The sequence below is a fragment of the Paramormyrops kingsleyae genome, chromosome 6, assembly GCF_048594095.1.
Source record: "Paramormyrops kingsleyae isolate MSU_618 chromosome 6, PKINGS_0.4, whole genome shotgun sequence".
NCBI classification, from domain to species: Eukaryota; Metazoa; Chordata; class Actinopteri; order Osteoglossiformes; family Mormyridae; genus Paramormyrops; species Paramormyrops kingsleyae.
In genome coordinates, this window is record NC_132802.1 from 8,432,477 (window position 1) to 8,452,157 (window position 19,681).

At 44.1% G+C, this 19,681-nt stretch overlaps 1 protein-coding gene across 1 annotated transcript; it reads left to right on the top strand.

The window, feature by feature from the left end:
* The first annotated feature begins 132 nt into the window (after positions 1-132).
* On the top strand, positions 133-16,477 carry LOC111855768 (serine/threonine-protein kinase 35-like). Its single transcript, XM_023835120.2, has 3 exons — positions 133-881; positions 2,789-3,538; positions 12,741-16,477. The coding sequence occupies exons 1-2, from the start codon at positions 374-376 to the stop codon at positions 3,496-3,498; spliced, it is 1,218 nt and encodes a 405-aa protein (XP_023690888.1). The 5' UTR covers positions 133-373; the 3' UTR covers positions 3,499-3,538; positions 12,741-16,477.
* The last annotated feature ends 3,204 nt before the right edge of the window (positions 16,478-19,681 follow it).

Below are 19,681 nucleotides of genomic sequence, written 5' to 3' on the forward strand. Positions count from 1 at the left end.
TGTAATTAAATAAACATTATTCTTAGTGTGATTACTCTGTTTCTGATTTGTTACTTGTAATTTTAAAATATACTACAAAAGCAGTTTACGGGCTGTCCTTTTTTTACTCGAATGGTACAATCCAGACATGCCTTCCCTTCATTCAATGGGTCGGAGAGTTATGCTTAATGTTTATGTAGTTCGAACAGGCAGCTGTGGGTTGGGTGAACCGTAGGGCCAAAAAGTTGATCAGCGGTGTCGTTGTTATGTTGCTTTTTTAGATTTTAAGGCCGACGTCAGTCTTCACATCGTGATCTCTTGTAGTTTTGCCTTAAGTGAGTAATGAGGAGAGAAAAATATATTTCCCCGAACATCAGCGCACAACGAGAAGTCCATGGATACAGAAGACGGGAGAAGGAGAAGGACGAGGAGCGTTCGGACGTGCAGGAAAGCCGGAGCAGAAAGCGGTAAAATGAAGAGGGAAGTGGACAAAGTTCTTAGATCTTTGTCTGTGGGGAACTCTGAGGACCATAATGTCCCCGTGGAGGAGGACTGTCTTTACGGGAACTTGTTCCGAAGCGAGAATTTGGAACAGAGGACCGTGGCGCCGCGCTATAGCCTCTTGCGAGAGATCGGAAGGGGCAGCTATGGCGTGGTGTACGAAGCCATAGCGCGGAAGTCGGGCGCAAGGGTGGCCGTGAAGAAGCTTCGCTGTGACGCCCCCGAAAACGTGGAGCTGGCCCTCGCCGAGTTCTGGGCTCTGGCGAGCCTAGAGAAGCGACACGAAAACGTCGTGCAGCTGGAGGAGTGTGTGCTGCAAAGGAATGGTATGGCTCAGAAAATGAGCCATGGCAACAAGAGGTCCAAGCAGTACCTCCGGTTAGTGGAGACCTCTCTAAAAGGTAACATTCAAGTAATATTTACCAATCCTCATTATCCATTGTCAAAATTAGATTAAAATTAATCGCTCAAATTCTAATAGCTTTGCCCTTTTGGTTGTGTACATTTTTTTTATATATAGGTAATCAGTTTACCACTGGATGTTAAGCCTATGTTTCACTTTCACTGTTAAAAACAGCAGGTATTTTTTATTATTTAAAAAGAATACTATAGAATTATTGTTATGACGTTAGAGAGGTAGGAAGTGGAATCTTTATGGAGAAGTCACTGTGTTTTTGTCACGTCATCCAGACTTGGCTGGACCAGATTAATCAAGTTTCTGAGCACTGCGCGGTAGCTTTCAGTTTTAATATCAGCCTTCCGCGATCGCTTGCTTTGTCAGGCTTTCTGCTCGGCCAAAGCAATTACCATGAATGCTCTTCTGTGACCATAGCGGGACTCCGATGTGGACGATCACCTTTGTAAACGTGTAATAGCAAGGAAAGCGAGGGAGTTGCTGCCCAGTCTTAGCTGTCCCGGCCGCAGCTTCACAATTTCAGTTGAGGCCTTTTTGATCTTTTTGAAAAGTTTCAGTCACTGAAATTCTAGCAGTGTGTACAATCGAAGCATTGTTTATGTTCCTAATCAAGAGCAGCATTTATGTTGAATTCATTTAGTAAACATAACCCCTTTAGCGAAGCCCTGCCGTTTTCAGTTATGCAATTGTGCTTTTTTGTGCTGGGGGGATGGGTGCTTTTGTAAGAATCCTGCTGCAGATGACAGCGAATGGAGGCAGTTTCGTGGCGTTTCCACCAATTCGGTGCGGTTTCGCGAAGATTTTTAAAAAAATTATTTCATTTTTTATTTGGTTGGATATGTAAGGCGAAAACTCGGGCCCTAACACTTTACCCAAAATGTCATTTTCAGCGGTCATGCTTTAAACTGTTCGGATTCCTTGTCTGATAGATGTATCAAATGAAAGAAGAAAATCATAGCCTGGTATTCTATTACCACTCAGCATGGAAAAATCTGAGTGTTCCTTTGGCCACATATGGATCAGGCCAATGTTCTGCCCTAAACTGCAGTCAGAGGTGTGCCGAGGTCATCCTCCTCTTGGGTGACCTGTCCCGGCTCTGTTCCCATCCATGCTTAGGTGTTCCTGACTAAGCTGAGTTATCCATGCTAGGCCCCAGACAGATTACACAGGCCTCAGGAGCAGCTCACAGCTGCCTGCCAGATTTGTGCATGGCTCAATGGCTGCCAGCTGCTGATAACAATCTTTGTGTGGTTGCCCTGCTGTGGTTTATTTTTAAGTTGTTTGATGACTTCCTCTCTTTCTGACTACCTTGTCAAGGTTTTATGGCATAAGGTAAAAGAGAGAGGATTGGTTTAGTACAGTAATCTGAATAATGCAGACTGACAATGTACGTACTTTGCATTTAGACCCTAATAGTTGATGACGCAAATTTTAATGAACCCCCCCCCCCCCAACCTGTGTTTTTTATATATATATATATAGCTCTATCACAGGTGTTTCCTGGCTGATACAGAAACAGTTTTGTTTATTGTGATTCTGGTCATTTATGATTCTTATCATTTCAGGCTTATTGGACCATGTCTATGAAGCAATATGACCAACGTCTGCCATTGAATGCCCAATCGCAATGTTCTCCATAAAAGCAGAGATGTTCTTAAATGTGTAGGCCTTAAAAACTACAAATGAGCTTAGAGGATGAACAATGGCAGCATACTCCAGCATATTTCTCTTTCTGATTTTGTGCATTATATGCTAACGTGAGACTGGAAAGGCAGTTCTCCCCTTGGTACCCTTATCTCTGCAGGGGTCCTGTGTGTTGGTTTAAGTTTAGGATGTATGACTGGAATACGAAGCTGTATGTGTGCAGTAACCGTGTGACATTTTCTATTGCAGGAGAACGAGTGTTGGGCTACCCAGAGGAGCCATGCTACTTGTGGTTCGTGATGGAGTTCTGCGAGGGTGGAGACCTCAATCAGTTCATCCTGTCCCGCCGGCCAGACCCTCGGACTAACAAGAGCTTCATGCTGCAACTCACTAGTGCTGTGGCATTCTTGCACAAGAATAATATCGTACACCGGGACCTCAAACCTGACAATATCCTGATCTCGGAGAAGTCAGGAGCACCTGTACTCAAGGTGGCGGACTTTGGGCTGAGCAAGGTTTGTGCGGGTCTGGGTGGCGTAGGCAAAGGGGAGGACAAGAATAAGGACATCAATGTGAACAAGTTCTGGCTGTCTTCAGCTTGTGGATCTGACTTCTATATGGCACCGGAGGTATGGGAGGGTCACTACACAGCCAAAGCAGACATCTTTGCCCTGGGCATCATCATCTGGGCCATGCTGGAGAGGATCACCTTCATTGACGCGGAGTCCAAGAGGGAGCTGCTCGGAACATATATCCGGCAGGGCACAGAGATCGTCCCGGTCGGGGAGGCGCTGCTGGAGAACCCAAAGATGATCCTCCACATTCCCCAGAAGCGGAGGAGCTCCATGTCAGATGGGATTAGGCAGCTCCTGCAAGACATGCTGGCCGTAAATCCCCAGGATCGGCCTGACGCCTTCCAGCTGGAGATCAGAATGGACCAGGTTACATGTGCTGCTTGACCGTTAGAAGCCGAACGATAGCGGACCTTTTATTTATCAGGTATTGACAAGTACGGCCTACTTCCCTGACCCAAAAAGACATACAGTTCTTTATTTTATGACATCCGCAAATGTCACGTAAGAATTTAGTGTCTTGTGTGAAAGTATGACTTGCACGCTAAGGAGATTATATGGCACTTTAGTGACCACCTAAGGGTAAACATGTTTATTTTTTATGGCAGGTGCATGTTAATTCAAACCACCTTTCCCATATCAGCCCAGGCCCGAGGCCCGAGGCCCTGCCCGCTTGAACACACATGCACTCACCTTCACTAATTAAGGTCATAGATTAACTGTCACACTGGTGCAATCTAAACATCTCACAGTGATGATTTTTAAATTCTTTATTTCTTTCCTTCCTCTGCTTTGCCTCTCCAGTTGTTTTTGTTTCTGCTTCTCCTCCTTCCTCCCCCTTTCTGTTTTAATCAAAAACATGTAAGTTGCCTCAGGGGCTGAGTGTACCCAGCATTCTTAGCAGTACCAGCCAAGGCCCCGCCCTGCACCCCCCAGTGCTGTTTCATAACACTCGCAGTGTCTCCCGGAGGGCCTCAGCATTGCGGTGGATCACATCAGCTGTTCTCCCTACCTCAGATCTCAGAGTAGAGATGTTTATCTCAGCTTTATCTTGCCGTAATGCTCTCTGCGCCGTTATACCTCGCGAGTGTATGCTGGGACTTTCCAGATGTTTCTCATGCGCTTTCATACGTAGCACAATCGCTGTTGTTTTCTGTGTGACCAGTACAGCTTGGGGCAGCCATCGTGCTGATGAGGCAAGGTGTTATGTGAGTGGTTTTTGTTTGTATCGCTAGAAGCCAAGGAATTTTGCGGGCATGTTCATGAAAACCCAGAACAGCAGGAAAACTGCAGTGACTGACCCAGCCTAAGTTGTACATCTTGGCAGGGGGTTTTATTGGGGCTGGGTACCGAACCTCAGTACTTTTGTGGAACCGCCTGAAGTATCCAATCCTATCAAGGACTGTAATGTCCAATCCTATCGAGGACTGAAATATTAACTTGCTTTCGGTGCTAAATTCCGATACCCAAACAGTAACTCTGTGTCTCTGAGCTAATAAACATGCAGCGTACTTGTGTAAATTTGAAGTTGCTTGGCTCTCTAACGTAACGCTACTTAAATGCGTAGCGTAAAAAAAAATACCTAAGAAATCAAGTGTGGCTACACAGCGTTGGGCTGCGACCATTTAGTCACATTTTGCGACCATTTTTGGAAACGAAATTTTATAACTAGGCGCACCAATATGCCCCCCACATAGGGACAGACCACATCGTCGTATATCACGTGGAACACCCGGCGAGTCGGAGTGCACGTGTATGTGAGTGAGATCGTTGGAACTCTGGCCGATTCAGGTCCTCAGAGGCACTACTGTTGAGGTGCATACGGTGATAAGCTTGCTGATTGCTTGACTACAAGCAATGGAAGTTATGCAGAAGTGCAGAAAAACAGATAAAAGTAGATGGTATTATTTTTGTACCTCAGTAAGATTGAATACTTTTTGCCTGCGTCTCCAGCCGGTGCCGACACTTATTAGCAGGATAACGTTACATCGTGTTTTATTCTGAGGAAAATGAAAGATTGATCTTCTGGCCAGATTCATTTATGAATTATATAAATGTCATGGGTTGCATAAGTAAAATCAGGGCTCTCAAGTTTCATGCATTGATTGTGAGACACGTGCATTTCAACCAGCTCACACACTCCCATGCACACCTTGTTTCTCACGTGGAGACGTAAGGTGAAACGCTCACCAAGGTGTCCTGTTATATGGAATTAATGGACGAGGTGCAGGCATACGGAGTGGAGTTACCCACCGAGTTCATAACTGTCCTGATCGAGTTGGACAGAGTTGATAGCCACTTACCAGCCAATCAGAAAGTGGCATTTGTTGCATGTGATCCCGCTGTAAGCACGTTCTTACGTGGATGCGCACAGATATGGAGTGCAGATAAGGTGGACCTGAAAGGTCTGATGGATGCAGTAGGCTGGGCTGTAAAGTGTCACGCGTTGGCTGTGAGACACACGCTGCGCTACTAACAGATGTATTCTCACTCCAAACTTTTGATGAAATTTCAGAGCCCTGGTAAAATATAAATAAAAAGCTGTGGCCCGTTATGATTGCAATCGATCCCCCCAGTAAATAACAAAACAACTTGTTCAAGTAAAAGTGCTGTAATGTTAGATGTATTTTTGTTGTTGTTGAAATTGATTTAAAAACATATTTTGGTATTGATAAAAGTATTATTCAGGATCCGGTATCAAAATCAAGGTATCGTTCTGGTACTCGTATTGAAACATTTTGAACGATGCCCAACCCTAGATTTTAATTAGTAAGTGATGTCATGGGTAGCGTGATCACCAAGCTGTCTAGGGTAGTGTTTTTTAACCTGGGGGTTGTTCCACGAAGCAGGATTTCTTGGTTAGCTGGGTTTAACTTAAGAGTTTAGGGAAGGAGCATTTCTATTGGACATTCGTAACTTCTAGCTAAGTTAAACCCAGCTAACTGAGAAATCCTGCTTCGTGGAACACCCCCCTGGTCCTGGGTTAACCCGAGATGGTTTGCGCCATGTTTTTGCTCCCTCCCAGCTTCCTGCCTCACTGTCCATGTTTTTGCTCCCTCTCAGCTCCTTGCCAGACAGTCCCCAGACTGGTGTCCCCGGGAACCAGTTTCAGAAACACTGCTTTAGGGATATGTGTCGTCTTCCAGGCAGAAAAGATTCAGCGCTGTGGGAAATCCTCTCCGTGGAAGCTGACGTTATGTTTGTCAGGTTTAGTGAAAGCCCTGGGGGTCCTGGTTTGAGCAAACATGCTTGTGTGCGGTATGGGCTTTTTTTGTATAATTTAAAGGACCACTTTCCTTGTTTTGGGAAGTGAGGCAGTCAGTAATGATTAATGAAGAGTATTGCTCTGCAGGTGAAAAATGGTGGCATGCAATACGAGACGTGAAGTAGTTATAACAGAATGAATATCAGTGCTTGACTAATCACGTTAGTCTGTCCACAGATATGTAAATTTTAAGCAATCAGCAGCTCAGTGGTGTGTATTGTGAGGATGTTGTGGATCCCTGCTATTTCGGTTGAGTAGGTTTGGAAATATTGCAGTTTTTCCCTAAATGGTCACCTACCCATCCATGGTGGCCTGAAAACAAACACTCACAGATGCCCGCGTTTGTATTCGTATCTTTGTCCATAGGAATTAATGGACGGTCCCTACAAAGCCCTAATCCCAACTATGATAACCCTAACCCCTACCTAGCCCTAACCTAACCATAAGTAACCAAACAAAATACATGACTTTTGGAATTTTTAGTTTTTCGATTGCATCCACAGTTGTTTATAAAATTGTTTTTTCCCACTGTGTGGGCACTTGAAATTGTGCCCCCCCCCCACACACACACACCCTGAGCAAGCAAGACCCTTATCAGCAAAACTGTACTACTTCTGGTTTTTCATTCATTCATTCTTCTACCCCAAAGCTACAAGGCAACATTCTGACTTGAGTCTTCAGAGAAATTGAGAATGATTCCATTTTACTCAAACTTGCTTTTAAACACTGTAAGAAACTCTGTGTTTTACTGTATTGAATAGGGGACCTGCTACCTTCACACCTGTTAATTATACATTTGTTCCATTTCATTACTTCTTTGTTTTGACTTTAAAGTTTCTCATGTTAAGTAAAATGTAACAACACCCCTTAGGCAAATCAATATAAGGTATCCCTAAGCCTTAGTCAGGATTTTACCATCTGCTTGTTGAGTGTGCTGAGCTGAGTGGCCTCAGTCTACCCCCCCCCCCCCCATTCCCCAACCCCACTCCTTGCCTGAGGGGGGAGATCAGCCTTTTGTAGAAGACAGACAGACTGTAAGAGGTTTGGGTGGTGGGGAGTACTGTAAAAGTGTCTTGATTTTGTCTTCTCAGTCTTCTGGCCAGAAAGCAGGGCTCTGTAATGCCTGTTAGCACATCTTCACACAAACCCCTCTTGTAGCAAAAGAGGATTGCAGCCTCTAGAGGCTGAAAGCAGTCGCAGTTCTCAGTCTCCGTCTCCCCCCCTGGAACAGCCGGGCCATTCTTGGGGGAGGGGGGGGAGGGGCACCAGCTGAACGTGCCCTGCTGGAGACCTGCTACACTTAAGTGTTTTTTTTTAATTTTAAGGTGTTCAGATCTTTGAATCTCTTCATCCAAAAATCCATTTGTTCAAATATCTGTGCTAGAGTGATGAGATGAAACAAGAATTATTTTCCCATGAATCAGTAAAAGTTTAGGCCAGTTTTACCGGGGCTAGAAGGTTAAGGTTTGTGCATATATTACATTTCATTTTCAGCATGACTTATAGTGAGTTGGATATTCTGTTCCGCATATGATGGTAGTTGCTACCTTCGTTTAAAGTCCATCTTGGAATATTTTCAGTGTAGCTGTGTGTGTGACTCCTCTAGAGGCTGAGACCCTGCTGTGGCGTTACCTGTTTTGTTATGGGCCAGTGGCTGCCGGTTCTGCTTCCCATTGGGGACGCTCCTGTTTGCACAGTGACTGAGAGCCTAGTTTGGTATGTGCAGCATGCAGTGTTTTGGCTTCTTATTGCTGTCCTTGTTAGGGGGACTGGACACCATTGGTTTATTTGAAGAATTTGTCAGCCGCTGGACATGTGTGCTTAAAGGAAGCTTTTGGGCAGGTACACATTTGTAGTCATGATGATGAAGCTATAATAGTTTCGGACTCTGAAACAGGTAAGTTGGTTGCGTAAACCCTTTCATCAAAGACAACGGGCAGTTATGTAATTTATTGACAAATATTGTGACCAGTCACTTTTTTATTCTCAAAATGGTTTCTCAGTAGCTAGTATTACAAACAAGCTTGTTGACTGTTATGTAGTGTAATGTGTCTATCATCAGTTCTATTTTTTGAAGTACCAAAAACTGCCTGCAAATGGTGCATGTAGCTCTAGGGACGAACAGGCCCGCAGTTTTAGAATCTTTCCAGCAAGCGGTATGGAAATTGATCAGGAGCAGAATATTTATACTGCAAGGTATGTAGTTGGATAACAGGGAACAAGGATGTCACGACACCAGGAATTTACTAGTCAGTAACAATATCTGAAAAATTTCACGATTCTCAACTGAGTTGTTCTTCCAGGTCTAGAGGGAGTTTTGCCCTCATTGACATGCATTAATGATATTTCACGCCAGTACCATTTTTGTGGCAGTTCGTGATTTTGCTCCATAGACCCTGATTTTGTTTTCAAGAGATCTGCTAATAGACATGAGAGGTGGCACCTGTTGGGGCAATATCATTTGACAGTGTTGATTCTGATATTGATTTTGAAACTAGTTTGCTGATCTGGTATATTACCTAGGTGTAGACGTTAGAGCTGCATGATATTACATCTGAATTGTCACCAGGGCCTTATATGACGGGCATACATATTTGTCTGGACACCTTATTTTATGGTGTATCCTTTTTTTTTTTATTTTAATTTTTTTTAATTCGCTTAGCGGAGTATGCCACACTACTGGCAAGGTATGTCCTGGAAAAGATAAGCACTGAAGTGGCAGTGAGGAAAGGAACAGCTCAAGAGCTACATATTTTTAAACAGGAGATATTGTGGATAAACAAGACGGTGATGGTATTTTTTGCAGTTAGTCAGGCACATAATTAAACCGAATTTATACAGATTACTAACTTACACAATACACCTCTCACTTATATTTTAAACGTGCTCCTAATCTGCTTACCAAATGATGGTATTACCAAGTCATGTCTGTATAGTGCCAGAAAGCCAATGTCCAGACAAACTTTTATGTCCATTGTCTAAAGCCCTGTAATCACATCGCATTTCTTGACACTGATTTGTGTCTGATTTGTGACCCAACTTGTGGCAACAGAAGCAACTTATTTGACACACTGTGTTGGTAGGTCAGTTCTCTTTGGCTATATTTTATTTTTGGTAAACTTTAATCTGTTTTTTATAAATATAGAGCAATATTAAGTGCAAATATTTCAAATAATTGCAGCGTGGTGTTGGGCAGCCCTAGCAGACCTGCTGGTTAGACTCGTCCTTCCCAGTTTTTGTCTTTGTTGCCCGAGGACACGTGGGGGTGCGGTAACTTAATGCTGTGAGGTGCAGACCTCTGACAGGCTGCTACAGGTCAAGGTTCGAAATGTCTGTTAGTGAGTAAGAGATGAGCTATGGAGCAGAACAGCCATAGGCTAGCGTCAGGATGAGTTTAGGGAAGCACCCGCCATGCTTTGTGTAATCACTTAGACCATCCCTTCTTTAGACGGCTGAGCTACACCTCCAGTTCTGTCCTCTCTTTGCCCTTATTCTAAAATGTTGTCACTCGCTCTGATTACTTTATTTTTGGTGCCCAGGAGGGAAACTGTCCCGGAGCTAACTGTCTAATTGTCTTGCAGCTGAAGGTTACTGATGACTGGCAGGCATGTGGCTCCTTGCACAGCTGTTTTGCACGCGCCCTTCGTTTCCGCTGGTCTGTTTTCTCGGTTTCCTGTCGTGCGCTCCTGCACATGGCACTTCCACCGGCTCTGTCCCGCTCTGTTAAGCCACGTGTCGTGCCATCCCCCCCCCCATGCTATTTGTTTTTGCAAGTTCACTTTCGTATACTTTCAGTCTCTCCGCATATTGAAATTGATAGCATTGCCACATTCCATCTCCTGCTATGAAAGGCCACTCTGATGTATAAGTGTATCAATCTCAGCTCAATCATGTACCATCTCCAGCATAATTTGCATCTTATAAAGCTGGTTGTCACACCTTGGCACTGCAATTCATTTAAGCGGCTGCTTCATCACTGGAGATACTAACCTTACTGTCCATTTAGCAGGACTTCATTAATTTTGTTGCAAGTTCTGTTTTCCCTTCCCATGATGCACCAGGATGCAGAGGTCCTTCTGTGGAGTGTGTGCATTCTGACGAGATCTTGTTGCCACACTTATGTACCTCTAAGTGCCGGCATGTTTTGGCACGAATAGTGGCAGGTGGGATTCTAAAACACTGCTCCTTTTGCTGTTCCACCAATGTCCCACAATGCCCTGGAAAGGTTTAGTTAATTGTTTAAGGATCTGTACTATATTCATTGGGAAAGCAAAGTATAAAAAAAAATGCACTGAATACTTGGCAGTGTGGGCTAACCTATTTGCTGTTGAGAGTGAATGATTTTCAGTGTTTGTGCTGTGGAGAGCCGGATTTGACCAGTTTTGGGTGGGATGTGGGCTGACGTGTTCCTGTTCAGTGTTTAATTGCTGTTTTTTTGGCTCAGCTGCTCAGGATGTTGCCAGTTCATTTAAGAAGCTGAAGTTTGATTTCCCCGGTGGGTCGGTGATACAGTAATTAGAGTGGCTGGGCGGCAGCTCTTCACGTTCCAGTAGCATTTATTTCTGTTGTGGCTGTCAGACCAGGGAGCTGACTGTGCTGAAAATGCCGTTATGCAGTTTTCATCCTGGGTCTTTTCAAGCACCTTTTCAAACAGTAGCTAATTTTTAAGGCACGTTTACTTGCTAATGCCAATAAGCTGTGCCTTCGAACAGTAAAAAATGTGGCTGCAACTAAATATGTATAGCAGACGGCCAAGCATTCGAAGAGCTAAGATGCCTGATTTGTTTTTTTTTTTTCCCCCCCAAACGTTCTGTGATTGGAGTCATTTATGATCATTCTAGCATCTCAGAAACTGCTACCCTTATATTACAGTGTGTAGAGGTTAGAGACTGTTGTGATGGATCAGTCAGTGGCATCGTACTAACTTGTATTAATTGCAATGCTAACATTGTCCTTCTTTAGGCACAGTAATATTAATTTATTTAGCAATTCTCTTATTTATATGGGCTTGCCAGGAGTGTTGTGCGTTTGCTTTGTTTTGCCACAGAGTTGGGCAGCGTGAATTTTAAAAGCTCTTTCCTCCTTTAGTTAGTGATGACTAGAGAGAGTGTAGTGTGTGTTTGTGCGTGTGTGTGTTTGTGGCTTTTATCTATTTTTGTTCTGTTCTGTGTCTGGCCAAGCCCTCTAGGTTTCTCTGTCAGATGCGCGTTACCTTTGGTATTCTCCAGACGCAAATCTAACGGCCCTCAGGGGGAAGCCCTTCCTGCTGTAATGAGTCAGAGAAGCCATTTTAAAGTGCATGAGGTGATATGCTGCTTCTAAAATGGGTTTTGCTGGAGCAGTTTTTTTTTTTTTTTTCCCCCCACCTCTTCCTCTCCTCCCAGATGGCAAAGTGTGTTATGCTGATTGGCTGATGCATCACTAGGCATGTGCCTATAGGGACCCCATTAGTAAGTGCCTCCCTCTTTAACCCACAAGCCACTGGTTTGAAACTGATCATTCACTTGGGATTATTTTGACTGGATTTTAGACACGAAGGGTGACTAATGATTTGATTTTTATGGGGGGGGGGTAATATATTGTTTTAAATGACATGAAAGTAAATGTATTTAAGCCATCTGTAATTGTGAGGGAGGGGCAGGTGGGGACCCTTGGGTATTGCAGTGGGCAAGCTGTCGCTTTTGTACTTCAGAGATCACTGCTTCCATGTTTGTTGTTCCCCTCCTCATTCTCTTGCTCCTGAAGCTCTAACAGAGCTGCCCATTTGAGCCCCGGATGTTTTGCTTGTTACACAAGTCATTTGTGGCAGAGTGGTGGACTGTTTGCGCCAAACTATTGTGTGCATCATTAAAAGCAAAGTGTAGAAATGGAACAGAAAATGTAGCTGTAGAGGTACAGAGAAGGGGGGTGGGGGGGGCGCCTCACATTCAGTGAAAGACAGCTGTTAATGTCCCAATCTGGTGTCCTGCCCAGGTGAAAATGATTTTTCTTTCACGTTCCCCGTGAACTGGTCCAAACCAGCTACATTCCACTCTGCGCCTGGAAGGAATGTTTACTTGTTTGTGCTGTTTTGTATGTTTCCTCAGCGCTTTACAAGGAGTTTGTTTAGGGTTCAGTTTGGCAACGCCAGTTAGTTCACCAGAGGCAGCCTTGTGGTGCTTGCATTACTTGTTCTGTCAGCCATGCCAAACTTGCAGCAGCCAATATAAGAGCTTCTCTGTTTCTCATTGCCCTTGGTAGATGTTATCGATTCATTCACCGCATGTCTTGCACAGACCAGGGTGGCTGTTTATATTACCTTGCTATTTCAAGCCCCCTTCACCCAAGTAACACTATAATCTTATTTTTCTCCCCCCTTCTACAGATTTGTTTACTTCGACACCCTTGGATGCCACCTACTTGGTGAAAAAGGGACTCCGATCTTTTGGACTGTGAAGTTTCCAGTGTGATGTGATGTGATGAAGCGGAGATGTACCCACACGCCCCAGACTGGGATGCAGCCAATGAGAACGCTGTACCACACGCCCCAGACTGGGATGCAGCCAATGAGAACGCTATGCAATGAAGTTGCACAGAAAGTCAGGTTCTTTTTAATTCGCTTTGATGTTGGACGACCACGTATGGTTTAAAGAAAAATAAACTAAAAAAACGTTTACAGGATGGCTGGCGGACGCAGTGAGGTTTCATGTGGTTGTGGAAGTTTTGAGAAGCAGGTCGTCAAGACATTTCACCCCTTTTGGCTTGAATGGTTTATTTTCTGCAGTGGGCCTGAGGTCTTATTTGTTGCTCTTTAATTGACACATGCTGCCATTGCGATTGGGTCAGATGTGCCGTCAGGTGATTGTGGTCTGATCCCTGTGCTGCTTTTTCCTCGTAGTTAAAGGCCTATCACATATTTTAATGAATGGACCATCCACACTGGTTCAGATGACCAGTATGAGGCGTCCCCAGTTCATCAGTACCCATGCTAAAGTTGGCTCACAGGTCCAAACTGCCCTACTTTCTCAGCGGTGTTTCCAGTTGAGCTGAGGTCCTCAGCAGGTCTTGAGGAGCCTGACTTCTCTCTCTCTTATGAGCGTGAAGCAGCTTCTGTATGCCTTTCCTGGGGAACTAGGAGCCCCATGACTGTCCTCAGTCTGAATACTAACCAAATCAAACGACACAGCTGCCTGAAAAAAATAAATAAGGACGCCATTTTCTTTTACCTGTGTGCCTTAATTATTTATCCAGTAGTTAACCTGGGTGTCATTTCCTTACTGTGATGCTGTTGAATTTGTTTAACGCTGGTTTGTTCCCCTTATCAATATTTGTTAATAAAGTAAAACATTTCAGGTCCCACATTTTGGGCAGTGTTGCCACATGGTATGACTATATTTCTGATAGCTAACACTTTGCCCATCCTTTTTTGGCTTATACCCATGGTCAAAGAAATATTAAATGCACCGTTTTACTTCCAGTTGATTATTAATTACAAAACAAAAACAGTTAATGGACTCCCATTTACTGTATGAGGAAACGCTTAACTGACTTAGCAAGCTGGTCTTAAATGTGTTGCATAAAACTGTATCAAGCAGCGTAATTGGACAGACTTAACGGCCATGCGATTGAACGGTCCGTCGGCCCCTTTAAGAAGGTCTGGAGTGCAGTGAAAGTCTGTATCCACAGGGAGCTGAAGGGCTTGTGGGCCGCGCTGCTCGTTTCCTGTTTAACCATGTGCACAGGGGTAATCAGAATAGTTCTTGAAACTGAGCACAAAAGGGAAAATGTGCCCAGGAAGGCTTTGACTGGAAGCTCAGTTTAATGGAAATCATAGGATTTTTATGTTCCAGTTGCTGGTGTTGTTGACTTGCGTTGGGCTATTTTGATGATGGCAAATAACACTAAATAATGGGGAAAACAACTATTTTTAGATACTCCCTCTGTTTACTCTGCCCCAAACTTCGGTTTAGATGGCTTGCTATTCCTATATTTTGTGTGCGGTACTAGCGCCCCCCCCCCCTTAGTGTCCACTGAAATTTCCATGGATGCTGCCTGTTACCTGGGAATATCTGAATGTTAAAGCTTAATAGCTCTCTGTAGTGTTTATTAATGTAAACTCAAATCCCTACATGTACCACTGTTCACCATTGCAGTGTGAATCAATGGCATGTCACTGAAACACCCTTGCAGCGACCAACATGTGTATCATACCTTTTAAGAACTGATAATACTAACTATTGACAACATTAACATGCCTATACCTACTTAAGGTATTTAAATGCACCTTGCAACATATTACAGATTCTTAAAATTGTCAAGAAAAGCAGTAATTTGGTTATTTTCAGTGTTGGTTGTATGTCTGAGACAGATTGAAAGTTGCTCTGCATTTTGGGAACCATAGTCATCCTCAAGTGGGAAGTCATTTGATTAGCAAGTATAATTAATTTAGCAAAAATTTAGTCAAGCTGTGCTAAGGGCTTGAAAACAATTGTGCAGATCCATGCATTTGTCAGCAAAACAGCATGAACTCTGTGGTAAGTGATGGTTGAAAAAGTTGTTTTTGAATATTAGAAGGTGTGAGCTTTTCTTAAATTGCTTGGTTTACAGTTATGCACTTGATTTGGAGTCTCGTTTTCTGGTTCTACCTCACATTTGCCAGGCTCTCCTTGAGAACCTCATTTATGCCATTGGTTGATGTCCTGGGTTCTCTCTTGGCAAGAGTAATATTCGGCGTGTAGACTTTTTAAAATGTTGCTAGTTGACTATTGATAGGCTAACTTTACAAATAAAGGTATCTTTCCAGTTTGGTCTGACTTGATAGACTGGTGTTCCCTAAGGGTTCCAGGATTCTCCAGGCTGCTGATCTGAATTGTGCTTTAATCTCTGGCGTGAAACCAGTTTGTTGTTGTCCATGTTCTCTCTGACACTATTAACACTGCTATTCATGTGTGTGTGTGTGGGGGGGGGGGGGTAAATGGGCTGAATATGATTATAGTAAATGGTTGAGTCTCATATTCTACAGTGAGCAGGTTCAATAAGTTGTGTTTTACAGCTGTATCTTCTACACCCACCCTTTTATATGACTACGAGCAAGCAAATTGTGACCTGTTTACCCCCCCCAGAAACTTCAACGATGCATTTTAAAGATCAAGCTTTCGACTGGAGTCATGCCAGCAACTTAAAATGGACCATTTGCTTTTTGGATACTCAGGCTTTTCGAACAGCATAGCTTTACATTTTGAAGTTTAACATTTTTAAGCTGGAGCCTAAACTGAAAATGCAAAGTTATAGGCTTCTTCACCACGCCCAACCCCCCCACCCCCCCCAAAAAAGTAAATAAATAAGGTCTGCACGTTGTTACCTGCAACTGCAGTGATTTATTGCGCTTGGCTCAGTCTTATTCCTCGGGTGTTGGCGTTGCATTTCCTACAAGAGCAATATGTCTGTCTTGGATTTCAATCTGTGCTTTATTACGGGGACCAGTACTTACAACTGGAAAGGTTGATACGATCCCACCTTCCACCTCCCCTGCCCTAAATTGAATGTGTCTCCAATTAGGCGGGTTAGAGTGGTTGTGTCTTGTGGCTTTGACTAGTTTGCTCTGGTTGAGGATGGTATTGATGTGACTGGAAGTGAGTGGTTTTTTTTTAATACCGTAACTTTCTTTGGTTCCTCACCTATGACCAGACCTTTCCATGTTTGTGAGACCCAGAGCGCACTGCTGTCTTTCTGGGTCTGTGGCACGTACACGGTTGTATTGTATAACTACACGCCTACATGTACTTGCTGATATCCCGTGAGTGATCAGATGGTTTTCTTTAGTATTTATTTTCTTCCCTGTATTATCTCTCTGGTTCAACTTGATGATTTGTACATTGTTCTATGCAAGCATCTCACTGAAAACACTGTGCTGAGAACCACGTGATGTCATGCCTGCTCCTTTCTCAGAGTAGACTGGAGGAGCAAAGTGAATCTTTTTGTTTTATTTGTTTTCTGTTTATTGTATTAAATTGTTCTTGGCTATAGTGCTAATGGGGAGCCATTAGGAGGTTTAGAGAATGACCAATTTGTAAATATGTTGGAACAAGTTGTTTCTTGAAATAAATGAAGTAAAATAAATAACATGGTTTTTCTGTTGCCTTTTTTTTTTTTTTTTTTTTTTTACTCAACAACAGCATAAGCTGGTGAGGGTTTGGATCCTCACATATGTTGGTAGGTCTATCCACTGCTCTAAAATCACAGGGGAACTATGTGTGGTCACTGTTCTGACAGTCTGCTGCTAAGTGAGGCTTAGCGGAGTCTGTAAACCATTTCTTTATAACATGGGAGTATGTTTGGACTTGACTACCTCTTGTATTCCTGGATAGTTAATGTTTTCTTATTTGGGGTAGTCGGTGTTTCTTAACCCAGTCTTCCAGCTTCCAGACAGTCCACCTTATTGCTCCTTCACCCCTGTACCAGGTATTGGGTGTTCTTTTTCAGATGAGTGGAAGCAAAAATATGGATGGGGGGGGGAGGGGGGTTTCACGCTACGCTGGGCATCCCAAGGCCTGACCTGTACAGCTTGACGTCGCTCAGCCTGAGAAGCTGCCTCTCCTCTCTCTGCAGGCAGGCAGTTGTGTGCAGTGCCCGTATCCCGGAGCTCCCTGCACTGCAGGCTGTCCCTGCACTGCAGGCTGTCCCTGCACTGCAGCTTGGTACGTTGTGTGCACACGCCGTCAATGGAGGATTAGTGAGACTTTGTATGGGACGGTCAGGACAGAGGATCGGCGGATCAGGTCCTCTGTCTGCTTCCCTGCTACAGACCTGCACATGTACTGACCATGTCTGTGCTTTTGAGACCTTTTTAAAATGTATTTTATTAATCAATGCAGATCAATAATTAATTGGCAAATGCTTGCAAAGGTTACAAACTGCCTGTAATATCTTCCAATATCTAATTGCCAAAAAGACCAATAAAATATAAACATGTACTTTGAAAGAGCACAGTATTTTCGATGGTTTGTGTGTTATAAACTTTTTTTTCCTGTACAAGTCTCTGCTTATACTTACACCCAACAAAACAAAAGCTGGCCGTCCAATCAATGGCAGGCATCGGAGGTCTCTTCCTGGTTCTGGGTGGAGTGCAGCCTATATGCTGCAGTTCTTCTCTACAGCATGCAGAACCAGTGCATTCAGAGTGGATTATGTGTTGTTCGTACATTTTGCCTGTAGCCTCAGGTTGGCTGTCACTTTAAGTAGAGGTCACTCATTTTCTGTGCAGGTAGAGGCTTGTATGAAGTATAATTAAGCTTCTCAGTCAAATACAATAACCTTTCTGTTTGCTGCTTTAATGTTGTCAAGATTTTTTGTGAATAATATATTTATCTATTATATATTTGTCAAATTACCAAGTTACCCATTTATATATTAGATATTTTATTGGGGCATCCTCATGCTCTTCATAACCCAGCCCAGGATTGTGATGTCTGAAGCCTTTAGCACGGGCCCTTGTGCTGGGGACACCCGTGTAAATACAGGGAGAGCACGCTAATGCCACACATGTGCACACACAAACATAGTAGAAAGAAACAATCTCACACCCTCGGAGGTGTGAGGCCATAGTCTTGCCCTTTTACTGAAGCAAAGTTCGGTGTTTTTCTCTGGAGCACTAAAGCAAAATCATGCTGGTTCGGGGACTAGACCCAACATCCTTCAGGCTGGGAGTCAGCAGTCATATCTACTGCTCATCACTTACAATGCCTCAAAGCGAGGATTATTTCGGAAAGATGTCGGATGTTAGGGTCAGCCGCGTTAGGTCGTTTCAGCCTCCGGGGCTAAACCTTGAAACCACACTAATCCCCGCTCCTGAAACGATGAGGTTGTCCTGCCTGAGGGGAGAATGTAAACCTCGCGGTGACAGCGATCGTATTCCCTCTGCAGTTACGTTCACCAAGAGTGAATGCTGATGATTTTAATTGAAGCACTTCTGTAACCTTTCTGTACATGGTGATAGTAGATCAACGTGTAGCAGTGCGCTGGTGGTCGGCCAGGTCTCAAGAGGTAAAACTCAACGCAAATTGTGCCGTGTGGAATTAAGATAAAGACGGTATGGACTAATGCTGAAAACAAACGGACCTCCCTGGAGATCTGTATGAGGGGGCTATTATAGGCTTACCTCCTATCAGCTGGCATCCCACCCCCCAGGATGAAACCAGTGTTTGCTTGACTATACGCAATTGAGAGGAATGCCCCCAACCCCAAGAAAAACCATCAGTCGGTATGTATGACATGAACCCCATACTGAGCCTGAAACAGTAACATTGTGTGTATTGCTCCTGAAAGCCCCCCCCCCCCCAGCCGTCTGATCCACAGGTCTGTGATTAAACGGGCCATCAGCACAAACCGCTAAATGAACCCCGGTGTCCCCCGGGAACGCTGATGATGAATGAGACAGCCGATCGTCCGTCAAAGAGACCTCGTCGCATTAGTCTCTCCTGTCCACTCTTCCGTTTCTGCCTCTTTGTGCTGTCATCTGAGAAGTGGCCAGAATGCACCATTTCCACAGAAAATAATACCCGCCACTTCACAGACGTTCGGAAAGACCCCATACCCGGGCTCTGTTCTCATCTGAGGGATGCCCTGTTCTGCTCCATTCGCATTTGACACAGCTGGCTTCTATCCACCAATTATAGTGCACTTAACGACCTTTGACCCCACATGCATTCATACCTATGAGAGACACAAGTATTGCTGATCAGTACAGCACGTTAGCAGACTGTTAAACTTGTTTGCTATAGGAACATATGGAAACCATGTGACACATTTTGGAGGAGGGGAGGGAACGGGTTCAGAAGGACCCAGTGGCTGTAGGCGAGGAGTAAATCTGTACCCATCTGTGGTGCTTGGGCTGACAGGTGACAGCGTGTCATCCCTGCTGGTGATCCGAGGTATTTCCTCTCAGCTACACGGACCGGGAAAGAAGGTACGGTTACTTCAGGTTGCTTTCCAGTGGGGCCCAGATTCTGGTGAATAGCTGTTAACCATTTAAGACTTCACACTCTATAAATGTAAAATAACGTGCTAGTGAGGTCACGTATAATTGTGGGGCACTATTAAACCACACTCAGAATCCAAATCGCCTTTTTTCACCATGTGCTGGGTGAGCACGTGTGTTATATATGAACCAGAACATATTTGTGTATATATATATTTGCTCAGGGGCTCTTTTTAGGGTCTGTGGTGTTTGTGGTTCTCCCGTGTCCAGTGTGCCGTCTCAGAGCGTTTCCTGCCACATGATAGCCATGTAGGGTGCGCATGGAGCTCAATGCGTCATGCAGGGGCCTG